Genomic DNA, 24,376 nt, shown 5'->3' on the forward strand with positions numbered 1-24,376 from the left:
TGCTTCTCGTTTTGAAGAACACAAGCTTTATTTTGGCAGGGAGATAGCGGTGGTCCATTCGTGTGCTACAATGAAAAAAATAAAAGGTTCATCCACATTGGAGTGGTCAGTTATGGATATAGTTGTGCACAGCCTAAAAGACCTGGGATTTACACCAATGTGACTGGATTTCTGCCCTGGATTTTGGACACATTTAAAGTGACTAACAGATACCCGACGTTTGAGCCAGCATCTTCACAAGTAAGCACCCCAGCTACCACCACCACCACCACTACGGCCGCACCAACCACCACCACCACCACCACTACGGCCGCACCAACCACCACCACCACCACTACGGCCACACCAACCAAGACCACCACCACCACTACGGCCGCACCAACTGCGCCACCCACCACACCCACAACTGCAAAACCAGTTGCACCCACAACTGCAAAACCAGTTGCACCCACAACTGCACCACCTACCGCACCTCCACCTGCAAGACCAGTCACACCCCCACCTGCAAGACCAGTCACACCCCCACCTGCAAGACCAGTCACACCCCCACCTCCAAAACCAGTCACACGCCCACCTCCAAAACCAGTCGCACGCCCACCTGCAAAACCCAAAACAACCACCAAGAGACCATCAGACCAGAACAAGTCCATGGTACCCCCTGTAGAGGGCAACACGAGCACATCAGAAGACCCCAACCAAGAAATATTGAAGCAGCCCGAGAACAGCTTTGGCATTCAGTCGACGTGGCACCTGTTCTGCTTCATTTCACACATTTTGATCCTTTTGACTTTTGTTTTCTGAGGCACATCATGTAGTAAGAATGTACCAGCTGAGCAGCCCGTGGTGCCAACCAGATCAGCATGCCCAGCTCATGCACACATAGGGAGACGTAGCCCAAGATGAAGAATGTGGCACCAGGAGGGCACGGGCTGTGGAAGTAGTGACACCCACATCTTGCCTGCGCCTCTGCCCATCTCTAACTTCTTCCATTCTTTCAAGTTCTGTTTTAGTTTAGCGTGACGTTGCGGTTAAGGACCACCCATAAATGACGTCAGGGATGTCTGAATCGTCCGCTGCCACTTGTGCTGCAGCTTTCTCTGCCTTTTGACATTCCACGCAGACCACCATGGGTGCCACTGGTTTGACCCTGTACAAGTCCCCTTCCTCGAAGCCCTCAGATTAGGTTTGCCAACCAACATCAAACTTGGGCCCATTTTTAGGGAGCGTACGCACGATGCAGCATAGAGGACTTCACTCGGACCACTCATCATTTTTGGACTTACATGGAACGTCAAGGTGGGCTTGAGACTCTTGTTCACAGTTTTCCGGTCTTCCCTCTCGTGCACAGTCAACGTCAATATGGCGCAGCAGAGCTCTGCCGTGTCGTGCTCAGTGCCGTTGTTTTGGGATCATTTGGAGGTTTCTCATTGGTGGTCTTCCTAGTCTACGTCAATATACGTAAGTAGAAATGGGCCTCGGCCGATGCCAAGCAGAGTAAGTATAATCGGAGTATTCGGACCTGCCTGTGAGAATCGTACAGATGATGAGAGCATCGATTGGCAGTTGTTGGTAAGTTCATAGATCGGTTCCCAACTAAAACTCCTCACAGTCTGTCCAGAATTTACAGATGGCTGGCAAACCCTTGCATTGTGTTCTGGATTGCCGCAGGTAAATCGTATCGCGTTGTCACCCCCAGTGACTCTGAATCTGTTCAAGCAGAAGCCACCAACTCCAAGGTGACGCCATGCATTTCCTCAGGGCTCCTCAGGGACCACATGGCCTTCTCGTCCTCACACTCGTCACTTCCTTTTGACTTTAAGTCCCTTTGACATCAGGAACGTCTCGGGGGTCTCGACTCCGCTCTGCCGTGCTTGATGTGCGTATGAAAGTCACGCCACTCGGAGTGTGTCACACACAGTCACCCAGGAGCTCCAACGCGAGGTAAGAGGGACGTCACTGGACAGCAGAACCAAGGCCCAGGTTTGTGGACCCCTTGAAGGGTAAGTATGCTTGTGGTCTCCACCTTGCAGGCAGCAGGCCCAAGGCTAACGCCAAGACCTTAAGGTTTGAGGAGGGGGAGTGGATGGACAGATGTGTTTAAATTATGAAGATGGCAGCTCTTACTGTAAAATCAGCGTGGGGATTCAGAGTCAGACGGCCATTGAGGGTAAATTTCACAGAAACCTCAGCAAGTAGATATTCACACGTGTGTGATTACGTGGAAGTCGAAGGAGCTGCGCATGCCATCTCGCTTATTTCTCATCATGTCAGGTGACTCGTGTTCAGCTTGTCCTGTCAGAAGTTTCCTCTCCTGCTCCTCTACATGTGAAGCTCAGCCTCAGAATTGTCCCAGGATGCATCTCACCGATCACCTCACCCATGTAATGAATCTGTGCATTTTATTGAATTCCTCGACTTTTCCGAATTCTTTTATTATTTCTATTGCTGTGCTGTAGCTTTGGTAAGGTCCCCGGCGTTTTACGTGGATTCTTGTCTGGTCACAACAGCTTTGTTTTTTATCTCAGTGCTGGTCATGTGCTGCAGAGGTCACATGACTCATCATGTCATAATGTCCTGCCTATAGAAGATGGTGGCACTGGGAGTTTAAATTCACGACCAAAGTGAATCCCCTCTCTGGGGGTCGGCGTCGGGACCTTTCCGCTAAGGTATTGTGACTGAGGTTTTGGTTTTGTGTCTCGGGTTTTGACCTTCGTCCCATTCTGTATCTTTAGGTCTTCTGGTCCTTGTGTGCCCTCTACCTCCTGGCCATGCCCTCTCTCTCTCTCCCAAGCCTACTGGGCATCTACCCGTTTGCAGGTCGTTTATAACTAATGCTTGGCTATGAAATGAGCAGCTTAGTGGGCCGTCAGTCGTCGTGCCGTTCTCACCGACTTCGAGGAAATCGCTCGTCTGACTAAACAAATGTAGACGGAAGTAAGTAGAGCAGAAGGGTCAGGTGCTGCTGAGCGTGGCGGGCACCTCTTAGAAGGGGGGCTCTGGACGTGCAGCCCCTGGACTGTCTTAGTGAACCCCATATGGGGCTGGCGCTACGCTTACCGAAGGTAGGATTTAATAATAATAATAATAATACCTTTTATTTAATAGGCACCTTTCTTAACACTTGAGGTCCCCGTACAGTGAAGTTAAACAACATTAATAAAATCAAATCAAAGAGGACGATAAAATCAAATAAGGTACAGAAGTCGTCAGATAACAGGCGGTAACCGTGATAAATTCACGAGTGGGGCGCCAGTCTGACGAGGTGAGTTACTGAGTCGACTTGGCGGATATGAGAGGGAAGAGACTTCCAGACTTGAGGGGCGCCCTGACAGAATGCTCGAGCACCCGTAGATAGCCCGGTGCAGAAAGTCGATCTGCAGATGAGGAGGTCAGGGAGGTCGTGGAGAGCGGGACTCTCTGCTGTGTTCGCTAGTAAACGGGGAGGAGGCCAGTGAAGCTTCAGCGGGTTTAGAGCAGCAGCAGCAGAATTCTGAACACGTGCTAAGCGATGGATACGTTTCTGTGGGACGCCAGATAGAATAGCGTGACTCGGGATACTTCAGTACCATGTCGAGTAAGAACTGGATGACATCTAGAAATGTTTCAGGGACAGAAGAAGGCCATCTGAGAAACATTACTTAGAGGGGACGAAAAATGAGGGCACTGACCGGAATGACGTCCAGGCTCTTCACCTGGGAAGAGATGTTTGTGTTAATATTGTTCATTAAAATGGAAGGACGGTTAACGTTAGCGAGTGTGGATGTGGAACCAACGAGGAGCCCTTCAATTGTAGAGAGTCACCCATGACTTTATGTATCTGGAGATGTGACATAAGAGTATCTGGGGGGAAACAGAAGTGGATTTAGTGGAGAGATCAAGCGGTGTGTCACCAGCAGAACAATGACATGTGATAGCGTGGTAATTATATAATAACTGGTGTTAGGGAAGAATAATAAAGGAAAAAATACACACAAAATAAATGTAATGTGCACTTCCATAAAACAGATACAGTATCTCAGCAAAGTGAGTAGACCCCTCGGATTTTTTCATGGGACAACACTGAAGATATGACACTTTGACCCAATGTCCAGTAGTCCGTGTACAGCTGGCATCACAGTGTGAATAACTCAACGCACAGCCATTAAAGTCTAAACCGCTGGCAACAAAAATGAGTACAGCCCTAAGTGACAAATGTCCAAACTGTGCCCAATTAGCCCTTTTCTCTCCCCGGTGTCATGTGACTCGTTCGTGTTACACGGTCCCAGGCGTGTTACATTTGCTGTTCTCGCTCTCACACTGGTCACTGGAAGTTATTTTTATTATTATTTTTATTATTATTATTATTAAGTTCAACATGGCACATCAGGGCAAAGCACTCTGAGGATCTGAAAACAAGAATTGTTGCTCTACATAAAGATGGCCTCCGCTATAAGAAGATTGGCAACACCCTGAAACTGAGCTGCAGCACGGTGGCCAAGACCTTACAGTGACAGGTTTAATGGGCCTCGCCATGTCAATCAAAGAAGTTGAGTGCCCGTGCTCAGTGTGATATCCAGAGGTGGTCTTTTGAAAACAGACGTATGAGTGCTGCCAGCATTGCTGCAGGGGTCAGCCTGTCAGTGCTCAGACCACACGCCCGCCACACACTTCACATCAAATTGGTCTGCATGGCTGCCGTCCCAGAAGGAAACCTCTTCTAAAGATGATGCACAGTTTGCTGAAGACAAGCAGACTAAGGACATGGATTACTGGAACATGTGCTGTGGTCTGAGGAGACCAAGATCAACTTATGTGGTTCAGATGGTGTCAAGTGTGTGTGGTGACCACCAGGTGAGGAGGACATTAGGGTTACTTCTTTGTGTTGTTTGTGAACATCCATCCATCCATTTTCCAACCTGCTAAATCCGAACACAGGGTCGCGGGGGTCTGCTGGAACCAATCCCAGCCAACACAGGGCACAAGGCAGGAACCAATCCCGGGCAGGGCGCACACACACACACACGGGCCAATTTAGAATCGCCAATCCACCTGACCTGCTTTTCTTTGGACTGTGGGAGGACACGGGGAGAACATGCTGACTCCATGCAGGAAGGACCCGGGAAGCGAACCCAGACGGGTCTCCTAACGGCGAGGCAGCAGCGCTAGCCACTGCGCCACCGTGCCACCCCTCTTGTTTGTGTTTTCATTGTAATTCGATTTTTTATTTCTGATTTGCACTTCATGGTGTTACGCTGTGGACCCTGAGCTTCGTAATGTCCTCTTATCTGTATACTTGTCTATGGCTGAGATGACAATAAAGTTCGCTTTGACTTTGAAACTGTGCCACCACATCGGCATTCTCGACATTTGTCACACAATTCACTGACGCGGTGGCCCCGAGTGTTTAATGCGACAGCCGCCAGCGCACTGAAACAACAAGAACCGTAAAGTCGGACCCCTCAAGCTGGCCGCATGGGCACAACGCACAGTGGGCTGAACGGGCAAACAGTCGCCGGGATCAAAGCGCCATCACGAGGGGCACGCAAGCCGAGGGGCAGAGATCCACAAGTACCGACGGCGTATTCGGGGCTGCCAGAAGGCCGACGTGAAGGAGCGCAGACCCGGTGATGATGATGAGGCGCTGGGCTCTGACCAGAGGGCACAGAATCCCCTAAAGTCCGTGCTGTGATTTTCCTTAAAGAGCCAGCTGTTTCCTGTCGACGTGAACGAGGAGCCCTTTATGACGTCACGTCCTGTTCATGTGGGGCTCCGACTGCCGCAGCAGATGGGATTCCTGATTTGACGCAGATAATCCAAGCAATGCCAGCCAGCGCTTTCAAGTCGGTGTACACCGCGACCTCCAAGTGTCTTTTCCGCTACAATGGCTCACCGTTTTGAATTTTTGAAACTAATTTAAGATGTGAGGCCAGCGGCACGTCACACTTCGGCGGACTGCAGCACTCAAATTCATTTCAGACCCCCGAAAGCCGCTCATGTGAAATGCCCAGCACTTCCATGACTTCTGCTAACACGGCCATGCCAATCAGAGCACAACACCGGCCGCCTCCCGGCTGGCACGCTCCACTGACTAAACGCTCGTACCTGCAGACGCTTCACCACAAGGGGGGTCCACAGCTGAGTGCCCCTCTGTCAGCTTGCAGCCCGTCTAGTTTTCGAGACACGACTGATCGTCATGTGACTCTACGGCCACCAATTCCAGCGCGGCCAGCCTGTAAATTGGCGCACGCGCGGTGCCGAATGCCGGGCTGCCTTCTCCTTTCGTGCCCGCGTGTGGCGCGTTCCAGCACTGTTTGCACGTGCGCAGCGCGCGCCGCCGCCAGGTCGACTTTCTGCCCTTTGCTTTACTTTCATTTTTCTGTAAAAAGTTGATTTGAGTGTTCAGGGGAAGTCGTTTGTAAAGTCGTGAAACGCGCCCGATCATTTCATGGTATTTAGCTGGCGGCCTCCGCTCGCTGTGAGTCAAAGACGAGACTTTAAAGCTCCGACTTCATCTCCTCACCCGTGAAGCTCCGGCTGTTCTCGACTGCCCGTCTGATGTCCACTTCCTTAGCGCACAAAACGCAACGCGAGCTTCGCGATCGCCTAAGAAATGGCGAGCCTTATAAAACGGACGAATAATCACGGAAGTGTCAGCCCGAAACGCCGGCCAGCTGGGGTCCATCTTGGGCACAATGAGAATTGGGCTGGGGGGGGGCTCACACATTTCACGTCAAAGCCCACCACTCACTGGTTTGCACTCCAAGCTTTTCGTTTCATTTTTCAGATAAGAGAGTAAGACAGGTGTACCGAGGCCACGCCCCCCAGCCCCTCTATGCAAATCAGTGAAGGGCAGGTGGGCTCAACATGCAGCAGCGTGGACCACCCTAAGGTGTCAAAGGCATTTAAAAAGATTTGCGGTCTCTTGTGCCCGAGGGTCTCTTCACCGGGGGTCCTTCTCTCCTCCTGCCCATTTTGAAGGCGACTCTCAGCGTTCCTCCTGCGCCGTTTCTCCTGCCATTCCCATTTCTTCTTCTGATGGCATCTCCCTAACTGACCAATCAGACTGCTCTATGGGAGACGGAGACACACACACACAGACCTGAGGACAATGTGAGGACACACGCAAGTGCAGACAGCTTACAGAGGAAGGGCCGACAAGAAGACGTCAAAGTCAAGCAAACACTGGCGGCTCGTCACTTGGGGGTCCCTCAGGGTCTGTCCAGGGACCCTCTTACTTGTACTCATTTATATTAAGGACGGTGACACCCATGTTGGGGGGGGGGGGGGGGTGCAGCTGGAAAATGGCAGTAGAACAAGAAGGAAGAACAACGAGTGCCAAAGCCTGAAATATGAACATCTGAGCGATGGGTGGGAGATCAGTGGTGCACTCGAGAGGGGATCAGAGTCAAGTTAAAGCAAGTCCTGCCCACCAAGGTGCCCCCAATGGAGAATAAACCAGGCTGCCCGAGACTGAACCTCAGAGTCAAGTGGGAGATGAGCGGCACGGAGACGTGTGGCTGGATGACACCAACTGGGATGATGACATTCAGATGCCGCCTTTAGCAACATCCCGGGTGGACAGAAGCCAGGCACCCCGTGGCAAGCCGCAAGGTGGTGGCACCGTCATTTTTACTGCAGTTTAAAGTCCCTCTAGTGCCACCACTATGGGGGTCCTGACCAGTCACCATCACTCCATCAGTGGTTGTGGGGGATTCTAACCAGGCCAGCCTGAAGACCGTCCTTCTACATTCCTACACCGGGGTCTTGGCCTACACCAATGCATTTAAAGAAGCCCCCCTGCCCACAACTCGGACCATCTTGGTGTTGTTCTGCTAATTCAGAAGACCCAGGCAAGGGCACTAGAGAAGCCTCCTCGCCCTCCAGGACTGATTTGGGGGCACAGACTGGTACGGCTACAACTGCTGACCAACACATTGACGAGGTGGAGTGGGACGAGTCTGAACTGGACATCTGAACTGGGGGACGGCAGCATGTTCAGGGCATTGCCTCCCCCTGGGTTATGGTGCCACCATGGATTCCCACAGAGCATTTGGGGACTTGTAGTCCCTGTTGGGTTCTACGGGTGCTGCCAGGGGGCACAGTAAAGACAAGCGAGCCTTACCCAGAAGTGGTCTCGGACCACACCATTGAGATGCCAGGGTACTTGTGGGTTTTATGTAAAAGGAGCCGAGGACAAAGCTTACTGCAGGCGCGGAGAAGAAGGTGAAAGAGGAAGATGATGACAGAGTTACAGGGTGGCCGTCTGCTGTCACCGTCACTGTGCTATCACTCACTCCAATAAAAGGCCTTGGCTTTGTGTCTAAGCCTGCGTGCGTCACGTGTGTGGGGTGGGCTGCAGCGCCCCCTGGTGAGCACAATATAGAAGTACACTGAGGGCGCTACCATCACAGAGCCCCCAGAACCCCTGGCTGACCACCGAGGTCAGAGTACATAAGATCACCTTTAATTCTGGTGACAGGATGGCCCTTAGATCAGTTAGTGCCACCCTGAACCGGGCCATCGGGGTAGTAAAGTGTGTCACTTTCAAGACCCCAAAGACATCAGTGGCCTGTGGCAGGGAATTCATCAAACTATGACAGACCCTACGCCGCCTCCTCAACAAACTCCACAGCTGCTCTTTCTGAAGGTCTGCCACGTCTAATGCCACACCTGCCAATGCCACACCTGCTAAGAATTTCAGTCCTCATCAGGATGACCGGGCAGCTCATTTCAATCCAGCTGAGGTTAGGAGGACAAAAGGCTGCAGGGACAAATGACAAAGCGGGTCATGTGCTCAGGCAATGTGCCGACCACTCAGCACATGCGCTTCTCTAAACCAGGCTGTACTTCCAGCGTGTTTCAAAGTCCCCCGTGTCACACCAGCACCAATGAAGTCAACTGTCACTTACCTCAATGACTATTGCCACAGAGCAGTCACCCCCATCATGACAAAGTGCTTGAAGATGCTGGTCACGGCCACACGATACCCAGACTCCTCCATACTGGTTCCTACCCAGTTTGCCCCTCCAATGACAACACCATAGCCACTTCCCGTTTTGAGTAGTGAGGACGGAGCGTTCTTGAACGTAAAGTTGGCTTTTATTATTAGACTGCAGCTCTGCGTGTGGCACAATCCCCACCACTTGGACTGGGAATCCCCCAGTGCAAGAGAATAGCAGCCTTCCTGAAGGACAGACAGACCCCCGTCAGTGAGAGGTGGAGGCAATACGTGACACACCATGCGAGTCTTGGTGTCCCCAGTCTCCTCTTCACCCTGAAGACCCCCAGAGTTGAGTTGCGCACAGCGTGAACCCCTCATTGAGCTCGCAGCCTCATCACAGCTGATGGTTAAATGAGTAACTGGACCCCAAATGTCGATAAAACAAAGGACTTCAGGAAGGGGCGTGTCACCTACTGTCCCCTCTCTATTAATGACACCTCTGCTGATCAGTCGGTGGCACAGGAAGTGGAGACAACACAAGGCCTCTGCGGGACCCCAGGACATGTCCTCCTGAGTCACCTTCAGTGGCGGATCACAAGACCTTGACCTCTACAGGGGCAAACTAAAGAGGGTGCCACCACCAACATTATGGGAGCCCCCTGCAATGGGCTGTTTGCCCTTCTGCCCTCTGGCAAGTGGCACCAACGTAGGTGCTGTGGAATTTGCAGATTTCACGCAAGTTCTGACTAAAATGATGAAGGGTCTGCCAGTCCAGCGATTCTCTGGCGTTCTCTTTATTTTTGTTGACACTTCTTGCACTCACTCAGGCCAGGGGACACGATTTTGTCATGCTGTGTGTGGCTATGAATGACAAAGTTAACCCTGACCTTTTCCTCCAAATATTTATGGGGGTTTACAGGACAATGGAGCCCCCCTTGATCGGCTTGCCAGATGGTGGTGGGCAAAGTCACCACTTCCAGCTCAGAGGACCCCAAAGTTGCCCATTCAGGAACGTGGCAAACGCTTCAAGTGGTGAAGGCTCCTTTGTCACAGCGTGGATTTGCACCCAAACCTCTTTGTGTTTCTTTAGGGCTCGATGCTTGAAATGAAACAAGAAAAGGAAACTTAAAAATAAAAATGAAAAAGAAAAAAGAACAAAATTTAACGGCAAAGAAACGCAAATCGCCAGCTGTGGCCGCCGCTGCTCACTCGTCAAGGCCGAGTCACTTTAAAACGGGTTTGGTGACTCCTGGCAGACGTTCACGAATCTCAGCCCCTGAACATCCTGCCATCGCGAGACGAGCCTCCGAAAACGAACTGAAGTGGCTGTGAGTAGCGGCGTGGCGTTCGTTCAGAGCGAGTGGAGGACAAGATGGTGGGATCGGCGGGTAATCCGCATTTCTACAGACGGGCCGATGAGTCAAAGCGAGGGCTCGAGGACATCAAGTGACATGACACACGGCCCACCAAGAGGGCTGGCAGCTCCAACACTGAGTGGGACAAAAGACAAAGTCGGCTGTGGCTAAAGTTTGGAACAAATACAAAAAAACAAAATGGGAAAGTCGGAAAAGGGACACTCAATGTGGGGGGGTAAACCGAGGGGGACGTCACGGCATCAGCAGTCAACATCTGGGGGCAAATGAGGTTTGAAACACAGAGAAGCCACGCATAAGCCACCATGGACACCTCAACAGCGGGCTAACGAGGAGCAGTCACGGGCTGTGGGTGACCGAGTGACAATGACAGTGACACTCCGTGATGAACACCAGACCTGTGCTGGCCCAAGACGAGAAGCTGGGACTTCTGGGTGGTGTCATTAAAACGAATGAACCCCAGAAAGTCGAAAGCCTGAAGAAAACGAGCAAATGGCCTCAGCTGACTGCATGTCAGGTGAAGGACTGAGGAGATGGCAGTGGTGACATTTAGGACACTTGTCTCATTCCACCAATCAGAAGCAGGTTTGGTGGAGACAAATTCAGCCATCTTGTCACAGAGCAGAGGCACCGGACAGGCACATGAAGTCAATGACGCGGTGGAAAGTGACAAAAAGGTCCACGAGGAGGTGCCATCCTGCAACGCTGACTCGCCCACTGCCACACGAGCCCCGACTGAGGAAGAGGAGCAAAGTCCACACCTCAAGCAATTCAAGCCGCCATAAGAGCCGAGGAGGAGCAGCAAAGTCCCGATTGTCGTTTTCTGACTTCAGGATTCCTTTTTTGTGCCATTCATTACGACATTTCATTTCATTGTCTCAGGATGTTCAGCTGATTTGTTTTTCTGTAACAAAGTTAAACGGCCGAGTGAACTTCTGCCGAGAGTTGAGGATTCCATCCTTCTATCCAGGAGTTGCACAACAGATGGCCCAGGACCACCCGGGTCTCTCACTGCACTCATCAATTAGTGGGCTGCAATAAATATAGAATAAGGCAATGCTCAAGGGGTCCGAGAAGAGCACAATGAGAGCACGCGAGGCTGTTGGCAGTGCCCTCCTGGACTCGGGCACCCGCTGATCACAACAACAAGAACACCACATGCGGACGAAAGGACCACCACACCAACCCCTCTGAAGTACTAGGAGTTCTTGTTTGATTGACTTTTTAAACTCCAATCCCGTCCCAGTTGAGATTCATGACGCTCAGGGTGGTCTTCAACCAGTGAGGTGTCAAACAACTGACAGTGCGCTTCATTTGGGCCGCTGAGATGAGAGGACAGGAGTTTACTGCGTCCATTCATTTCACATGCAATGGGCTGTCGTTTATTTTTAAAATGGCCGACCTCGTTTCCTGTCACACATGGACCTCATGATGAGCACCAGCCACGTTCTGGTAGTCCAGTTCAGCACTTTGTCAGTTCAGGTGACAACTGTGGTGACACATCTTCTGTGGTCACCTTGGTCTGTCACCTCCACTGGCCAGGCTCATGACATCCTCCTTGATGTATTTGTCAGTTTTTCCATGTGGTCCTAATCTCCATTTTTCGTTGGTTCAGATTCTTCTCAAGTAGTTTGTCTTTGTCCTCACGTCCTTCTCTTTATAAATGCAGCATTCTGAGTGGACATCATCCAGCATGACAAGCCACCACTTCTCCTAAACCGGTCTTCACTTTACTCCAACCGCTGTGGTCGAAAGGATTAGAGATGAGCCGTGCAGACCCCCTCTTCTGTCTGAATGAGGTCCAGACCCCTTTATCTTGCTATTTCTGCCTATGGGGGAGTCCCAAATTGTAATTCAGATATCGTGGTACGTTTCTAACTCTAGCTGTGCCTCAGAGGAGATCTTCCCTTGTGATGTCTGGGTGTCATTAGTGGGGATTCTGCAGTCACGTCCCTTGTAAACTCTTCCTCCTTGCCAGAGGCTCGTCGTTTGAGTGCAGCTCCCATCTTGTCTTCATCTCCCTTTGAGACTCTAATCATTTCTCGAGTGAGTTCAGTGATGCTCGTCTGCCAGGGGTGCGGCACAGGTTGGCACCAACAGTACGGGCAGTCAATGTGTCACACGGGTGTGGAGGCCGCTCTGGTGGCACATTTAGAACAGCCAGGGTTTCATCCGAAGTGTGACTTCTTGAAGGGGCAGGACAGAATGGCTGCCTCGCACATTCACAGCAGGAATGGGAACAACTGGCGTGACGCTCCTGCCATCGAGCGTCTCTCCCGCTTACTTCCCAAAAGCGGCTTTGTTAGCTTAGTGACCTCACTGTCATTTGCTACCAGGGCTCGGCGTAGCGTTGATCCCACTAGAGCTTCACTTTGGAGCTCATGAAGGGTCTCGGTTATCATGAGGATGTCAGGGTGGGCCTGTAGATGCCCAGAGCCACCAGCCCAGTTTCAGTTGTTTTGTTCCATATCTGACGTATTTCAGATTTCATTTCATGGTAATTTTATTATTTTTGCCTCCTCTCCAGTTGAGGCATTAAGTAGCCATTTGAAACTTCAGTTATCCGGGTGCTGTAAGAGTGTTTCTTTAGTTGGGACACCGGGGCTCCCAGCATCCTTTTTTCTATTTTTTGGGTGACTTTTGTGAATTCTTGCATGGCTCTGAAGCTGGTTCATTCGTGCAAATCGTTTCCCACATTCTGAACAGAAGTATGGTTTCTCTCCAGTGTGAATTCTTCTGTGGACCTTGAGTTGGCTACTGGTGGTGAATTGTTTCCCACACTCAGAACAGGAATACGGCTTCTCTCCGGTGTGAGTTCTTGCGTGACTCAGAAAGCCACTCCTGTTAGAGAACTGCTTGCCACATTCTGAACAGCAATATGGCTTCTCTCCAGTATGCACTCGTGTGTGGACCTGAAGGTTACTCCTGCTGGAGAATTGTTTCCCACATTCAATACACGAATATGGCTTTTCTCCAGTATGAATTCTTGCGTGATTCTTAAGACTGGATCTGGCGGTGTACCGCCGGCCACATTCAGAACAAGAATATGGCTTCTCCCCAGTATGAATTCTAATATGTATATTTAGACTGTTTATTTGTGAAAATCGCTTTCCGCATTCCAAACAGCAGTATGGTTTCTCTCCAGTATGAATTCTTGTGTGTTTATGTAGGCTGTTTGTTCGTGAAAATCGTTTCCCACATTCAGAACAACAGTAAGGCTTCTCTCCAGTATGGACTCTTGAGTGTTTATGTAGACTGCTTATTTGAGAAAATCGTTTGCTACACTCAAAACAGCAGTAAGGCTTCTCTCCAGTGTGATTTCTCATGTGACTTTGAAGACTGCTCGTTTGTGAAAATCTTTTCCCACATTCAGAACAACAATAAGGTTTCTCTCCAGTGTGAATTCTCCTATGGATGTGAAGACTGCTTCCGCTGGAGAATTGTTTCCCACATTCAGAACAGATGTATGGCTTTTCTCCAGTGTGAATTCTTGTGTGGGTCTGAAGACTGCCACCACTGGAAAAATGCTTCCCACATTCAGAGCAAGAATAAGGCCTTTCACCTGTGTGAAATCGTGTGTGGATCTGAAGACTGGCTCTGCTGGCATATCGCTTGCCACATTCAGCACAGCAGTATGGCTTCTCCCGAGTGTGAATTCTTAAATGTTTATGCAGACTGCTCGTTTGTGAAAATCGTTTGCCACATTCAGAACAGTGGTATGGTCTCTCCCCAGTGTGAACTCTTGCATGGGTCTGAAGTTGTCTCATTCGTGAAAATCGTTTTCCACACTCAGAACAACAATATGGCTTCTCACCAGTGTGAGTTTTCATGTGGCTGGTAAGACTGCTCTTGCCAGTGAAGGTTTTCCCACATTCAGAACAGCAAAATGGCTTCTCTCCAGTGTGGATTCTTAGGTGATAATGTAGACTACTCATTCGTGAAAATCGTTTGCCACATTGAGAGCAGCAGTATGGCCCCCGTCTTGCATCACACCAGTTATGTCTCGTTTTAGATTTTTGTTTCAAGGTTTTCTGCCATTCTTGACTGCCCTCTGAATCATCTTCTACATTTGTATCACACGCCTGTTGTTGAGTGTTGACCGCGTCCGCTTTTGTTAATTTCACAGGGGGCTGTAAACTGTGTGGCAATGATGTTGGTAACAAATTCTCTGAGCCAGGGGCCAGTTGGTTCACAACTTCATTTTTCTGTGTTCTGCGGTGCAGAGAAGTCAGAGGAGATGAAGATGAGGAGAGGGCGACACTTCCTTGTAGATCTGCAGAAACACAGAAAGGCACAATGTCATGTAAATATAACAAGTTCAAGTTCAGAAAGGAGGACTGACAAGAGCACAATGGTGAGCCAACATTTGATTTGTGAAATTTATAATCCAGTGGGATGAATGATAGCTGCTTTGGCTAACATCTCAAAAAGTACTTAGAAACGCGGTGATGCCTAAAAGTACAGTACTGTGCAAAAGTTTTAGGCAGGTGTGAAAAAGTGCTGTAAACAGAGAATGCTTTCAAAAATGGAAGTGTTAATTATTTATTTTCATCAATCATTAAAATGCAGTGAATGAACAAAAGAGAAATGTAAATCAAATCAATATTTGGTGTGACCACCTCTGCCTTCAAAACAGCATCAATTCTTCTAGGTCCACTTGCACACAGTTTTTGAAGGAACTCGGCTGGTAGTTTGTTCCAAACATCTTGGAGAACTAACCCCAGATCTTCTGTGGATGTCGGCTTCCTCACATCCTTCTGTCTCTTCATGTAATCCCAGACACACTCGATGACATTGAGATCAGGGCTCTGTGGGGGCCATACCATCACTTCCAGGACTTCTTGTTCTTCTCTACGCTGAAGATAGTTCTTAATGACTTTGGCTGTATGTTTGGGGTCGTTGTCCTGCTGCAGAATAAATTTGGGGCCAATCATACGCCTCCCTGATGGTACTGCATGATGAATAAGTATCTGCCTGTATTTCTCAGCATTGAGAACACCATTAATCCTGACCAAATCTCCAACTCCATTTGCAGAAATGCAACCCCAAACGTTCAAGGAATCTCCACCATGCTTCACTGTTGCCTGCAGACACTCATTATTGTACCGCTCTCCAGCCCTTCGACGAACAAACTGCCTTCTACTACAGCCAAATATTTCAAATTTTGACTCCTCAGTCCAGAGCACCTGCTGCCATTTTTCTGCACCCCAGTTCCTATGTTTTCGTGCATACTTGAGTCCCTTGGTCTTGTTTCCACGTCAGAGGTATGGCTTTTTGGCTGCAACTCTTCCATGAAGACCACTTCTGGCCAGACTTCTCCGGACAGTAGATGGGTGTACCTGGGTCCCACTGGTTTCTGCCAGTTCTGAGCTGATGGCACTGCTGGACATCTTCTGATTTCGAAGGGTAATAAGCTTGATGTGTCTTTCATCTGCTGCACTAAGTTTCCTTGGCTGACCACTGCGTCTACGATCCTCAACGTTGCACGTTTCTTTGTGCTTCTTCAAAAGAGCTTGAACAGCACATCTTGAAACCCCAGTCTGCTTTGAAATCTTTGTCTGGGAGAGACCTTGCTGATGCAGTAGAACTACCTTGTGTCTTGTTGCTGTGCTCAATCTGGCCATGACATGAAACTGTCTTCACAACCTCACCTTGGTAGCAGAGTTTGGCTGTTCCTCACCCAGTTTGAAGCTGTTTCTGTTTCAGTTAATGACTGTGTTTCAACCTACGTGTGACATTGATGATCATTAGCACCTGTTTGGTAGAATTGGTGGATCAGACACCTGACTAGAATCCTACAAAATCCCTGACTTTGTGCAAGTGGACCTCTAAGAATTGATGCTGGTTTGAAGGCAAAAGGTAGGAACACCAAATATTGATTTGATTTCGATTTCTCTTTTGTTCGCTCATCTTTGCGTTTTGTAAATTGATAACAATAAACAATCATTATTTAGATTTCTGAAAGCATTCTTGTTTACAGCATTTTTTTCACACCTGCCTAAAACAGTTCTGTATAAAGAGGGGGAAAGTGTTTTACGAGTGAGCAGCCCTCCTGTCCCCATTAGACGGACCTCGTCGTAACTCGTCGGTGTGCAGTTTCCACGTTCTCACTGATTGACAGCAAACAGATCACCAGTGTCTGCTTTTTAAAGAGCTCATCACTGCAGACCATCACGGGGGTCCGAGGAGCAGGGCAGTGAATGGGGGAGACGAGCAAGAAAGTGCCGAGCAGCCCCGTGAAGGCAGCGAAAGGGGCAATGATTTGGGGGTCCAGCTGACCTTAATGGGGGGCCTGCCACCAACTGGGAAAAGATGTCAATGGAGACGTGGGCCTACCACAGAATATGAGGACTTTATCCACCTGTCACTTATCCTTTCTTGTTTTTAGTGATAACCGACTCGGGATATTCATGGAGATGGCAAATCACAACATTTATAAATCAGAATTAATGAGACATCATGAAAAGAGCAACCAACCAAATCAAAATGTCCACGAAGCTCCACAAATGACTTGCGTCGTATAACCCACCAGTCCGACGGCTTTCTGACGTGTCGGAGTTCATCTTTTATTAGTTTGAAAACAGAAAGACTGTAAAGGATTGTATTTATTTGAGTAAAGTATTACTTGATGGTGACAACAATAAGCCTATAAAACTATAAGCTAACAAACCCCATGACCTGCAGCTCCTTTAATTTGTAAGAACATAATGGATGGCACGGGACATGAAGCTTCTACACGACCGGTTATGTTAATTAGAAAGTACCGGAACACGAATCAACTGCACGGGATCGATGAGCGGTGAGGAAGAAACAAAAGCTTCCCTCCTCACTGAGACGACTGACTTCTACTGAACTGGGTGACCGGTGACAAGCAGCTCAAGCACTAGAACTGGAATCATCTTCATGCAGCCTTTCATTATCGTAGGTTGTTTTGTGCTTTAATAAATACGATAAACTCTTAGTATTAACGAGTTGTGCAACCTGAATTAGACGGGTTCAGATCTAACAAGCGGATTTCTGTCAGTCCAGCAGTTTCTCTCTGTTTGATGTTTGCAGCGCACCATCTATTGGAATGAATTTGTCAAAATGCATTGCATATTTCACTCCAACAGATGGCGCATCACAAACATTAGCTTTGCTTTTATGAATCCCATAGCAAACAGCACATCACAGAGACACAGCAACTGGACAGACACTTGTCTGTTTATTAAGGTGGACTTGGTTTAGATTCTTATATTTTTCTGATTTCAGAGGAGGAGGATATTGCAGCAAATGTGGACGGAGATTATCTTTATATGTCCATTCTAAGCACTGAATCAGCAGTAACGAGGTTAAGACAGCAAAGGGCGTGCAAACAGGTTTCACTTGACAGGGAACACAACCGTGCCATCTTCAGATTAGTCTCGTGGGGCCAGGCGTGATTCTCAAACGGCAAGACACGTGTGGTACAACCCGTTAAAAAGCGTGCAGTGAATCCTGCGCTGCAAGGGCGCCACCCACAGGGCTTCTTCCTAAAACACATCGCCCCCAATGTCTCCAGTCCGTGCATTTTAAACCACTGATGGGGATGATTCAGAGAGAGAAAGTAAAAGACGTTCATCAAAAGAGAAAAGAAGAAGCGAAAACTGCGGTCACCCAGTCATCAGCACACGGCACAAGGTAACTGAAGCTTAACAGAGAATGTGCACATCGTAATGAGCGCTGTGACGGTACAGACGGGCAGTGAGACAGACGGGCAGACCACGCCTGCTGCCAGGCTCCACACATTTGCCTCCGTCTCCTGCGAGATCCTCCTGTCATTTTAAATATCCATACGACATAACACACAGATAGAGGTCAGGTGAGCATTGTGGGTAAACGTAGCGGCCATTTCGTCACGGCGTGTTTGGATTTCCACTTAGACAGCAGTGGTACATTTCTTTAGGTATTTGTTTAGATGTGCAGTCAGAAGGCTTCACTGGCATCATTAGGCAGATCGGCTGACTTGGCTGTTTGAGTGCTGACGTCCGCGTCTCTTAATGGCACACGCCGTTCACTTTAAAGGCGTATTCTGCACTTCATATTTTCATGAACACACAGTAGCTGCCAGTTCTTTCAACCTTACATCAACTCTAACGTTATCGTCACAATTCTGAACAACAGAGCACACACGGCGCCTGTGACAACACATTGATCACATTTACCACTAGTCCACTGATGCCATCCAATGCCAATGTACCGCATAATCTGATGCTACAGAAATGTGGCCAACAAGCGGCTCCCCCCATCTCCCCAAACACCTGGCACAGGCAAGCTCTGGACAGAAGTGCTGCAAACACAAAGCTCTTTGTTTAGTTTATTTCATGGGAAATTGTTGGAGTAAATGGAGTAAGTGTTTCCCACAGCACCACCACCACCACTCTGTCGTCTTCTCTTTCTGCCTCCTACTCTCCACCCAGAGAGCTTCGTCTCCTTCTCCTCAACTCTGATGACCGGAGTCATGGCCAGCAGCTCCTTTTATGTTGAGGTGACCCCCGCAGCCCCCACAGAACTCAACAGGGCTGAGTCAAAGAACTCTTAGTTCCCAAGGCGCTGCTGCAACCCAAGGGGGCTGACATCGAGCTGTCCGGGGGAGATCAAAGCCCCCCGCATGCCATCTCCCCCGTCCCTCACACCCTGCGTCAGGTGCTCTCTGCTCACGTGACACTCATTTAGACTTTCTGACTGGAGAGGCTTCTTCTCAGTCTGACCAGGCCAACAACTAAATGGCTCATTACTGTAAACCAGGGGTCCGCACTCACAGTCCTGGAGGGCCAATAATTTCATTTCATGGCTGCCTGGTGCTTTAGCTCTGCTATGGACCCCTGCTGTAAACTTGTCTGATATTTGACTCAAGAGCTGAAAAGGGAAAGCATCCGACTTCTCTCAGGGCACATGCTGGGTACTTGGCCTACAGGCTGGCGAGTATTGGGCTTCGGATTAAACGAGCCACACGACACGCTAAGCTAATTAGAGTCTGACATTCTATTCTAGCGTTTAGTCTCTGAGGCTGCATGTAAAATATTATTCATGTAACATACACGCTACGACTGCACACGCTGGTTAAAAAACACAAAAAGGCGGCTATGAGCCACAGTCGTATTCTGCAGTAGAACTCAAAGCTCTGCCAACGACAGTCAAACCCAAATCAATGCCATCTCAAACATCACAGCACCTTCTAGTCAACTCAAAGCTTACATCACAAGTCATCTTTAATATTAATAATAAACGCGAGTCATATTAGGAGATCGGCACCCTCATTTGTTAAGTGCTGTGACAACTGTAGTCTACAAGCAGGTGGAGAGAACAATAAAATGAATATCCATAAATCGACAGCCCGCTAAAAAGGACACCCCACCCAAATATTGAAAATGTTTCTCAAAAAACGTACAACGCCGTGTTTTAATGAAGAATGCAGATGACAAAGATTCTGACGTAACAGGAGTCTATGGTGACACCATTTCCAAGAACAAGCGTCACGTCACTGCATGTCCAGGGAGTGCTCATAACACCCCAAACACACCTACTGCAGTAACACACACTGATGATGAGGATGATGATGAACACGTCTTGTGGTCGAGTGTATCAACTGGGCCTACTTACCCAATCCCCGTGCCGCAGCTCAGTTTGTGCACACAACACGTGTGACATCATGTCTGATCAGAAGAAGAAGATGAGTAAGAGGAGCTTACAGTTAGTCCTATGGCGCCCTTCTCACTTCTCACAGGGCTCTCCACGCCACCGCTGGGCCACCTGCTCAGAATACACGTCAAGCCGTCTGATAACTTTAGGATTGTGTTTTTATTACAAAGTATCATAAAGAGTTTCAAAAAGTCACTTTGGAGCAAAAAGAGTAGGGAAGTAAATCAATCAAAATTATACCCGTCTGTTGTCTGATTGGCAAAAAATATGTTTTGTTGTGGCACAGAAATGTAGTAATCAGTTCATGTGTGCCACGAGATGAAAAAGGCTGAAAGTCACTGTTGTAGATGTTTGCTTCTTGTTTCATTTTGTAAGTTTAGTCTTCTTTAGTTTAATGTCGCTCAGTGTTTGTAAGCCACATTGTCATCATCATCATCATCATCACCACCACACCCTCTAAACCCAAACTTTGACAGGTCAGGGTGCTAAAGGTGACATTGAAGGAGGTCCTCGTATCTTGTTTGTCATTCACTTTCAGTAAACACACAAGTCTCAGTACAAATGGAGGAGTCAGACTGACGTCACCCACCCTGATGTCACCTCTGAACAGCATAAAAGCAGGACAACACACAAGTGCCAGTAAATCAACCACACGAGAACGGGTCTCAGTGCCATGACCTGAAATACTGAACACAAGACAACAAAGAGAGTTGGCACCTGTGGTGTGCCAATCTTACAGTAATAAGTGTCAGCTGCCAAGTGGAAGGACAGGGACGCGGGCTGACAGAGGAGACCCCTGCCTGCTCATGACATTTGTGTAACAAGCTGAGGGGCCGCTGAGAGATTTTGGGTTTTCTGTGGCGTGAGAGTTAATTATTCCGATAAACTTGTGTTCTGGCTGCCACTAAAAAACCGTGTGGTCATTTTAAAGCATTTCTCCCCTTTAGATGGGTTTTTTACTTTTTTTTTTTTTTTGTGCCCGCACAGGAGAAAATGTAGCTGAGTGTTTGGGGGTGCGACTGGCAAAATAACTTGTTACATCTGCTTGTTGTTGTGAGCCTCGAAGAGTCACGGCAGAAGAACGCAGCAACACCTGACATTGGCATCACTAAGTATAGAACTACGTCACAGCAACACACAGGCAACAGAAATGATGGTCACAGAGTTAAAGGGACAAAGAAAAATAAGACAGAGGCCGACTTATAAACTACAAAGAGGTAGGTGGGGGGCCGGTGTTAAGACCCCCGACCAGGCACAGGGGGCTGTAGGGGCAGATAAGGCAGTAAGAACAGCAGAGACTCACTAAGCAGGTTTTATTTCTTTTCGACTGAGCAGTTCTTAGTGGCCAGAAGGTAGAGCAGTTAAGAGGGCGACAGCAGCGTAAAGGCTCATTAATATAACGAGAGCGAGTGGAGGAGAATAAGAGGAGCGCAAAGTTAGGAGAAGAGACAGAAAAGTCCTAGAAGGACAAACAGCAGGCAGCTGAGAGGGAGGACATCGCAGGAGCTTAAGGGGGCAGAAAGGGTCAAATAAGCTGAGCTCATTTCTTTGGCTGAAATTCTTTAAGTTTTACCTGTCAAGTTAAAGCATTGAGGCAGTTTTACTAACCCTGAATGAAATTTGAATAACGAGGCCAGTTGCAAAGCAAGTCCTGTTGGATGTTGGACTCTTCAGATGAAGGTTTGGAGGAGCCTGTGGTCGTCTATGAGGGTCACATCTGCAGGAGATGCCAGCTGATCCGGCACCTCAAGCTCAGGCGTTGTAGTAGAGCAGGGGTGTCAAACTCCAGTCCTGGAGGGCCGCAGTGGCTGCAGGTTTTCATTCTAACCATCTTCTTAATTAGTGACCTGTTTTTGCTGCTAATTAACTTCTTTAGCATTCATTTGAATTAACTTGACTCAGACCCCTTAGTTGTTTCGTTCTCCTTAATTAGCAGCCAAATAACAGTGAGACACAAAACAAGCCGCCACATTACCAGCTCACTTGTGCCCATCACACAATATCTATACTTATAAAAGGCAAAGCCCTCACTCACTCACTGACTCATCACTAATTCTCCAACTTCCCATGTAGGTGGAAGGCTGAAATTTGGCAGGCTCATCCCTTACAGCTTACTTACAAAAGTTAGGCAGGTTTCATTTAGAAATTCTACACGTAATGGTCATAACTGGAACCTCTTTTTTGTCCATATACTGTAATGGAGGAGGTGGAGTCGTGTATCGCGTCATCACACCTCCTACGTAATCACGTGAACTGAAAACAAGGAAGAGCCCCAAAGAGCACTGAAGAAAACATTCTCTGTCAACCCCCACACTCCCCCCGCCTGGAGTGTCTTTTAATACTGTGTAAGTATACATATTAACACATGCAATTAAACGTGTGCATTTACGGGGTGATTTCTCAGGCTTAAAAGCTCGCCTTTTATTAAAAAGGTAAATGGAAACTGTTTTCATTCTGATGGGCACAAACCACGTTAGATTTCAGCCGTTAAACGCGCAAAAATGTCGGTACACCAAATAAATAAGCACAACATATTATCAGTTGTATTGTATACTAACAATACATATAGAAATGTGTATAGAAATGTGTTAATCGTTAACTAATAGTATGGGATGGTGTTTTTTGACTCAGCTACAGATGCCGATGGAGACCAGAACTGTTTTGGAAAAATATGAACGCCTTGGAGCCGATCTGGAAGAAGGTAGCGCAGTGCCTTGATTTAAAAGATTTCATGTCTTGGTGGGTTTGCTTAGCTTATTGTCAATATCTTTACACCTGTTTTTAAGATTTATTGACTGAAACGGGGCTTTCACGAAAAATCTTAGGGCTTTGCTACAGGATACAAATTAGTTATATATTTCTGTTTTATTTAAACCTTTTAAGTTCGTATGCATAGCCCCATTTGGCTGTTTTATTTTTTTTTTCTTTCTTCAGTAATATTTAATCTCCTTAAAGAAAAACAACATATGCATTTTACTTTTTTTTTTCTCTTTAGTAATATTATAGTGTAAAAGGATAACCAGTATTTAAACCTTTTATGTTACTTTATAAAGTTATTTTACACAATGTTGAAAAATTAATAACAAAGCTACATATTTTGGCAGCTGCTGCTTTAATTTTCAATGAAATGAAAAAAGCTCTCCAAGAGAAAACCTCAATGAAGAAGAAACAGTTTGCACTATCTAAAAAGGAGAAACCCTCATTTATAAAGGTTTGCTGCAGATGACTTAACTGACAATAAATGAATAGTTCCTATGTGTATAATACATATTTATCTATTTGACTTATGCCTTTATTCCAGCAACTTGCAACATCTGAGGTACAATTTGTTACATTACTTTTGTTTTTTGCAGCACAGGCAGGTGAAGTGACTTCCTCAGGGTCACACAGTGGTGTCAGTACCACGATTTGAACTGACAAGCTCCGGGTTTGCTGAAATATTACTGAAAAAAGAAAAAAAATGAAAACGGGCAAATGGGGCTATGCATACAGATGTCCATCCATCCATTATCCAACCCGCTATATCCTAAATACAGGAGCCAATCCCTGCCAACACAGGGCACAAGGCAGGAAACAAACCCCGGGCAAGGTGCCAGCCCACCGCAGGGCGCACACACCCACACACCACGGACAATTTAGAATCGCCAATGCACCTAACCTGCATGTCTTTGGACTGTAGGAGGAAACCGGAGTACCCGGAGAAAACCCAGACAGACACAGGGAGAACATTCAAACTACACGCAGGGAAGCAAACCCGGGTCTCCTAACTGGCACCTTTCACTGCGCCACCATACTGCCCGCATACAAACTTAAAAGGTTTAAATAAAACAGAAATATATACCTTTATTTTTACTTCCTTAACTTGTGGAGGGTGTATCCTGTAGCAAAGCCCTAAGTTTTTTCATGAAAGCCCCTTTCAGTCAATAAGCCTTAAAAACAGGTGTAAAGCTAAACTTGCAGCACTGCTATTCAATTACACTTGCCTAACGCCTCTCCTAAGGGGACATACTGTGGGATCTGGGCATCCGTCAAAGCACCAATCACTGGCCCGATTAGAAAGCGGGAAGCCTGTGATTTGTCGTCTCCCTCTCATGTGACAATCACAGCCCGTGTTACAACGCACTATGTATGTATGTATGTGTATATGTGTATGTGTGTGTTTATGTATGTGTGTATATGTATGTGTATATATATATATATATATATATATATATATATATGTATACTGTATATGTATATATATGTATATGTAGATATGTAGATGTATATAGATGTTTGCATAACCTCTTTAACACACTACTTCTCCGCTGCGAAGTGCGGGTATTTTGCTAGTTTGAAAATAAAGAAAGGTGAAGGTCTCAGGTCACCCAAACATTTTGATGGTGTTGTTAGAAAAAAAAAACAGAAAATCAACAGCTTTGGA

General features: G+C 47.7%; 1 protein-coding gene across 1 annotated transcript in view; it reads right to left on the bottom strand.

Annotated features, from left to right (window-relative positions):
* Window positions 1–12,848: 12,848 nt before the first annotated feature.
* The window catches only part of LOC114663207 (zinc finger protein 91-like), a 103,753-nt gene continuing 92,225 nt past the window's right edge, over window positions 12,849–24,376 (bottom strand). The window contains exon 10 of the mRNA XM_051935436.1: window positions 12,849–14,566. Coding sequence (XP_051791396.1) covers window positions 12,849–14,566 — 1,718 coding nt within the window. The remainder of the gene's footprint in view (window positions 14,567–24,376) is intronic.

Source organism: Erpetoichthys calabaricus, chromosome 12 (genome assembly GCF_900747795.2).
Source record: "Erpetoichthys calabaricus chromosome 12, fErpCal1.3, whole genome shotgun sequence".
Classification (NCBI taxonomy): domain Eukaryota; kingdom Metazoa; phylum Chordata; class Cladistia; order Polypteriformes; family Polypteridae; genus Erpetoichthys; species Erpetoichthys calabaricus.